The sequence below is a fragment of the Sinocyclocheilus rhinocerous genome, unplaced genomic scaffold, assembly GCF_001515625.1.
Source record: "Sinocyclocheilus rhinocerous isolate Xijiao unplaced genomic scaffold, SAMN03320098_v1.1 scaffold892, whole genome shotgun sequence".
Classification (NCBI taxonomy): domain Eukaryota; kingdom Metazoa; phylum Chordata; class Actinopteri; order Cypriniformes; family Cyprinidae; genus Sinocyclocheilus; species Sinocyclocheilus rhinocerous.
The window spans coordinates 455,869-462,743 of record NW_015642825.1 but is presented as its reverse complement, the minus strand read 5'-3'; the positions used below and the strand labels follow the sequence as shown (position 1 = coordinate 462,743).

General features: G+C 35.2%; 1 protein-coding gene across 5 annotated transcripts in view; it reads left to right on the top strand.

Annotated features, from left to right (window-relative positions):
- LOC107756696 (glucocorticoid receptor-like) overlaps positions 1–3,979 on the top strand; it is a 30,811-nt gene extending 26,832 nt beyond the window's left edge. For all 5 annotated transcript variants that reach the window (XM_016573900.1, XM_016573897.1, XM_016573899.1 and 2 more), the window contains exons 7-9: positions 1,022–1,152; positions 1,295–1,452; positions 2,708–3,979. In XM_016573900.1, the coding sequence (XP_016429386.1) occupies positions 1,022–1,152; positions 1,295–1,452; positions 2,708–2,860 (442 nt within the window). In that variant the 3' untranslated portion in view covers positions 2,861–3,979. The remainder of the gene's footprint in view (positions 1–1,021; positions 1,153–1,294; positions 1,453–2,707) is intronic.
- Positions 3,980–6,875: the final 2,896 nt, after the last annotated feature.

Here is a 6,875-nt window from a genome sequence, read left to right as displayed (position 1 = left end):
ACTGAAGAGAATAGACTATTGGAAATAATTTAATACACATTCATGGAAAAATATATTAAAACTAAATCAGTGATTCTGATAGTGTTTAGGCCAGCAGAGAAGGCTTTGCTGGCCCTGACGGCCCACCACTGCGTCTCACTATATGATGATATGAACACGGAATGTCATTCCAGCTGCTCTGAGAGTCACTTCATTAGCATTTTACCGTTTCATTTGAGAAAACTACCCTCATATCACATACACAGCAGCTAAAAGTTCTTCATGGCAACCCGTCAAAATAAAAGTTTAGGTTTTATGGTCTTAAGGTCTTAAGACTCAATGCTACTACTGCTAATACATATGAATAAATCTTTATTTTAAAAAAGGAATAATCACATCTGTTTTCTTTTTAATTTTAACAGTAAACCTCTGTTGTGCAGCACTTTGTTTGCCAAAAAATAAAAGGGTTTAATTTTCATTTGATTAGGATAAATTAAATTAATGTTTTATGCCTTCATCTGATTACCAGAAAAATTAAGAACATTTTATAGGGCCCTACTATTGTTTAAAAAGGACCCTATACAAAAAAAAAAGAATAGGTTTAAAATACAGGCATGTGGTTCTTAATTTCTTTTTATTAATTCACCATTTGTAAACTGATGTTTACTGTTCATTTTTTAGAAATATCAATAGCATTTGTATTAGAACTATATTCACTGAATGTAATAAAAAAAAATCGAGAATCGAATCGAGAGCTTGTGAATCAAAATCGAATCGAATCGGGACATCTGAATCGATACCCAGCCCTAATAATAACACTTCCTCTAATTCATTCTGACGGCACCCATTCACTGCAGAGGATCCATTGGCGAGAAAGTGAAGCAATGCTAAATTTCTCCAAATCTCTTCCAATCACCAAACAAACTCATCTTCATCTCTGATGGCCTAAGGGTGAGCAAATTTTAATTTTTAGGAGAAATGTTCCTTTAACTGCCCATAAAAGCCTAATAAGAGTCTTGCGTCTCTGTGTGTCCGTCTGCAGAGAGAGGATGAGGTTGCCCTACATGAATGATCAGTGTGAACAGATGCTGAAGATCTCCAATGAGTTTGTGAGACTGCAAGTGTCCAACGAGGAGTACCTGTGCATGAAAGTCCTTCTGCTCCTGAGCACAGGTGACCTTCTTTAGAAGCCATTAATGCTTGATCCGTATGGTTTCAGGTTCCCTGAGAATCCAGATGAATTCATTTGATGTCAAATGACTTCATTTTACAGAGGACCGTAACGAAACCTTTGTGTGTTGTTGTGCTTTCTCAGTGCCGAAGGATGGTTTGAAGAGCCAGTCAGTGTTTGAGGAGCTACGTATGTCTTACATTAAAGAATTGGGCAAGGCCATTGTGAAGAGAGAGGAGAACTCCAGCAAGAACTGGCAACGGTTCTATCAGCTCACTAAGCTACTGGACTCCATGCATGATGTAATGGTTTATCCTAAATAATGCTCTTTGAAAACTATGGCTCTGCTCCAAACCCTAGTGAGCTGCTCTTGCTAAAGCGGCATCCTAACTGAGATGGACTCATTTGGAATGCTGTGCATAGGAAGCAACTCTGTACGACATACTAATATCACTCTAGAGACTCAGATCAACAATAGATCCCAGTAGAGTTTTGTATGTCCCTAAGCTAAAGACGCAATACTCTAATAAGCATAAAAACACATGGCACTAGGGTCACCATATCAGGGGCCAGTTGCATAAACAAATTTAGTCTTTTTCATTAAATTATATATTTTTTAATTGCTACTTAATAATTGTAATTCCTACTGGGATTTATTTCACTGCAAAGCACAGTGAAGCAAAGAATGCTGCCTTAGAATGTTTCCAAAACTTGGTATCATATATTAGCCAGCATATAATTTTGATGTTTATCTTTTGAGAACAGTCTTCACCTCAGGAGTGTCCGTAAATGATGCTGCCTGCTTTGGCAATTCACTAGATTTTGGAACAGAGCAAATGTCTATGGTTTGCCTTTTTATTGCATAAATTATTATTGTAGTTTAAAGACGTGAAATCATAACAGGCCTGATTTTTTAAATGTACCTTAAGATTTTTTTAATGTTTTGAAAGAAGACTCTTATGCACAACAAGGCTGCATTTGTTTGATCAAAAATACAGAAATATTGTGAAATATTTTTACAATTTAAAATAACCGTTTGCTATTGTAAAATATTTTAGAATGTAATTTATTTCTGTGATCAAAGCTGAATTTTCAGCATCATTACTCCAGTCTTCAGTGTCACATGATCCTTCAGAAATCATTCTAATATGCTGATCTGCTGCTCAAGGAACGTGTATTATTATTATTGTTATTATCAATGTTGAAACATTTGTGCTGCTTCATATTTGATGAATACACAGTTTAAAAGAACAGCATTTATTTGAAACATTAGCTTTTTGTAACAATGCAAAAATCTTTGATCAATTTAATGCATCCGTGCTGAATCAAATTAATTAATGTCAATGATCCTAAGCTTTTGAATGGCAGTTTATGTTCAGTTTCATAATCCTTTTTCAAAATGTATGAACTTCCTTCACTTTTAATGAAACTGAGAAAATGTGTGCATAGAAAAATGATATTAATATCATAAAATCGCCCTACTTTTGGGATTCACTCGAAAGTAAAGTGCATCACAAATGCTGTTTCACATCTCTAACCCCTCTGTATTGTCTTCAGATGGTGGGTGGACTCCTGAACTTCTGTTTCTACACCTTTGTGAATAAATCCCTCAGCGTGGAGTTTCCCGAAATGCTCGCGGAGATCATCAGCAACCAGTTACCAAAATTCAAAGCTGGGAGTGTCAAATCGCTGCTGTTTCACCAGAAGTGAAGCTCCTCCCAGCAGCAGGACACGATGCCTTAAACGTCCACCCCGTCCCCTCACTCCCACTCCACCGGGACAGCAGAGGGAGGCGGAGGCGTGTGAGAGAGAGGACCGTATGCAACCCAGCACACAACTCCATGATTGACCACAGTACAGTGGAGTCGGAGGAAGAGACGGGTAGTTAGAGGGTCTAAAAAAAAGCTAACAAACGGCTGAACTGTTGAAATTTACGTAACCACGAATAGATTATCCCATACATGTCGTCTCAGGTGTTTGACTCCCAGCATCAACTATTAGTAGATGAAAGCTAATTGTCTAAGGTCACGTACTATGTAGTGTTCCACACGTCTCTTATTTTTGCAACAGATGCAGCAAAGCAGCACTTACAGTCCAGTATGCGCAGATTATATATAATCTGAGTAATATAAGATAGTCTAATCAGAGTATCCTACTTTTTAACTTCAGATGATAGCAGTTTGAAATAATCATTTCAATAACATGTACAGAGATAATGGCTTCAGCTTGGTTTGAAAATGAAATACTTTTTGTATGACAGCATATCTACACTGTTTTAAAACAACTCATGTCATTAACAGAGTATTACATATATACAGAAAAAGGGAAAATATGTGCCTTTTTTATTTTTTAGCTTCTTTCCTTTTTTAGCCATTTTCTTGACTCATCCGAACCAAGACATCCAGCACTACTTCTTCATAGTTGATTGTACTTTTATACCCACTTGCACTTGTAATTTTAAAAAAAACTGCATTTTTTTTTTTTGGCAGCTTTGTAATCATTAGTGTGAAAAGTTATCCTTATCGATGAGACATGGAAGATGAGTCTGACGATTATTTTTACGCTGAGAAATGCAAATCGAGCACTTTCACTCCTTGTAAATACTTTAAAAGGGGCTGGTTTAGATTTGCTCTGCAGCGAAGGTGTATTTGTGTCTAAGAAAGCCATTTATTATGAAATCCACCTGTTAATTCATATAGGAATTATGCACTGTGAAACATGAGTTTTTGTCGGTTTTGTTTTTATGTTTGTCGTCTTTGTTCCTTGGCTTACATAGTAATGCCACAGTATACAACCAAAACAATGAATGCAGATTACAGTACCTATAACATTCTGGATTCATAAATAGTGGAGTGTTCCTTTAATGCATCTTGTTTAATACACAAATAAAAATCCGATGATATCTCCAGCTTCAGACTGCTTAGCATTGCATTGTGTGGTACAGATTTAGCGATCAACACTCATTTTCAAATTCTAATCCATATCTGAGCAGCACTTTTCACTTTGCTCTTCCGTTCAGATATATATATATGATACAAATAAACAGATGTATTTACATGAACTTTTGCAACATGTCTAATAAAATCTTCTCTTAGACCCTACAGTGTCAGGAGTGGCCTGTCGTGTTATCAGAAGTCAAATGCATGGAAAGGTGGGTGGATGGGGTGGAACGATTCAGCCATTTCAACATGTGATGGGTTGTCAAAATTGACATTATCTCAGCTCTTATGGGGTGAGAAGCAACAAAGAGGCGGGATATATTAAAGAAAATATTTTTAGAATGCTAATCAATTAAAAAATGTTTAAGTTTTTCATATTTAAGGCAGCACTATATAACTTTTGGCGCTCTAGCGGTTAATAAACAGAACTGCACACATCCCGCGGAAGAACATTCCAACCGGATCTACTTCTCTAAGTTTATGTCTATGGCGATTCACACAGGTATGTGTTACTCCGCTCTTTGTTCCTTGGCTTACATAGTAATGCCACAGTATACAACCAAAACAATGAATGCAGATTACAGTACCTATAACATTCTGGATTCATACAGACAGATGATTTGAATTGTCAGATACAGTACAATCACACTTAGCGACACCAAACATCAACTCAGGCCCACTTCATTTATATTTGCAGTACAAACTCTAGATCCTGTATGACAGTGTACATTTTGTCATTTTTTTTTATCAGGTCCAGACTAACCCATATTAAACTAACCTTGACCTGTCTTGGTTTAATCAGTCAAAACTGTGGTGCAGGAGCAGGGTTTTAACTCTCTGGGAATTTCTACTCACCTGTATTGTTGCAGTCTGTTATTTCAGTGCCAAACATATATTGCTTTCAATTTGTACAATCTAAAACTGTGCTTGTCCTAACAGTTGGCAAAGGTATATATATTCAAGAGAGGGGAAAAAGAGAAGATCAGAATATTTTACATTTCTTCTGTGGAAGCTTAAAGGAACACTCCACTATTTTTGAAAATAGGCTCATTTTCCAACTCCCCTAGAGTTAAACAGTTGAGTTTTACCGTTTTCAAATCCATTCAGCCGATCTCCGGGTCTGGCGGTGACGAAAACTTTAAAGCAGCACTATGTAAATTTTGGCTACTTCTCTAAGTTTATGTCTATGGCGATTCACGCAGGTATGTGTTACTCCGCAGCGGTGACGACCCGACCAGGCTACAATAGTCCAAATATAAGTACTTAATATAAGTGTACCGTAGTGATTCGGAATAAGACAAAAATGCGGTTTGGAAGATGAATTCATGATGTGCTCACTCATTATATACATTTTGCAAATTTTGAGAAAAAGTTACATAGTGCTGCTTTTAAACTGGACATAGTTAAAAAGATAAGTTGCCGTGGCAAGCTGTATTTTATGATGGCCAGGTACAAAATCACTTTTGTTTGCTCCCAGAACTCATTGTCCAATGCAAGGCATCGGTTTCCCCCTCTGAGCCTCTTAATTTTTGGGTCACACTTGGTACCTTTGCAGTCAAACGTGCCCGAATCTTTGAAATGTACCTTTTTGTTTTTCAGGAAAATCAGTCTAATATATTTTTGTTCAATAATATTTTTTGATTATTTAGAATTTTGGGGGGATTTTATGACCCAGGATATCTTCTGTCCATTCTTTATATATATATATATATATATATATATATTAAAAACAGAAAAATAAGAAAATTCTTTTTTTTCATAAAGAATTCCACTTGATTTTTCAATATTAAATTCAGGGTTAAAAAATTAATAAAAGTCTTGAATATTCACACTCTGCATGTGGGCGGGAATGGAACGCCCCTTTCCACTGATTGGTCAACTAAACATTAAACGCGGAACCAAAGAATTTAGTAGTGTTACTTACACTGTAACATATCTGAATCATGTCTATGATTTTTGTGTGTGTTCAAATAGCTTATGCAACAAAAGTCAACAAGTGTCATCTCATTCCGATGAAGCAAAATAAATAAAAATTCTAAATGTTAAATGTTTTGGTCTAAAGTGACCCAAAGAGGCCCATGCTAATAAAACAACTGGTAACACTTTACAGTAAGGTTCCATTAGTTAATGTTAGTTGGTGTATTAACTAACATGAACAAACAATGAACAATACATTACAGTATTTATTAATCTTTGTTAATGTTAGTTAATGAAAATATAGTTATTCATGTTAATTCAGTGCGATAATTAATGATAACAAGCACAACTTTTGATTTTAATAATACATTAGTAAATGTTGAAATTAACATTAACTAAGATTAATGAATGCTGAAGAAGTATTGTTCATGTTAACTAAAGTAGTTAACTAATGTTAACTAATGAACCTTATTGTAAAGTGTTACCAAATAACTCTATTTTTATAAGTATAGTAATATCCACCTGAGACCCAATCATTTATACTGATCCCTGACAGTAGTGGTATGTTTATTATATGGGTCAATTACAAATTTTTTAAAAAGTCTTTTAACAGTGCCAGGTTCTTAAAATATGTAATCTTTGTAATCAAGTTGGTTGCATATTTGAAAAAAGAAAAATGTATTTTCAAAAAGGCTGTAATGTGCCAATGTGACGACGTAATGACAATGTAACAAATGTGTAACAGTATAAACATAGATATATAAAAGGGCAGAAAAACCTTTGTCTGGCAAATTATAGTCATATAATTAACACTAGCACATTCTATTGTTTTGACTTGATTTATTTATATATATATATATATATATGTT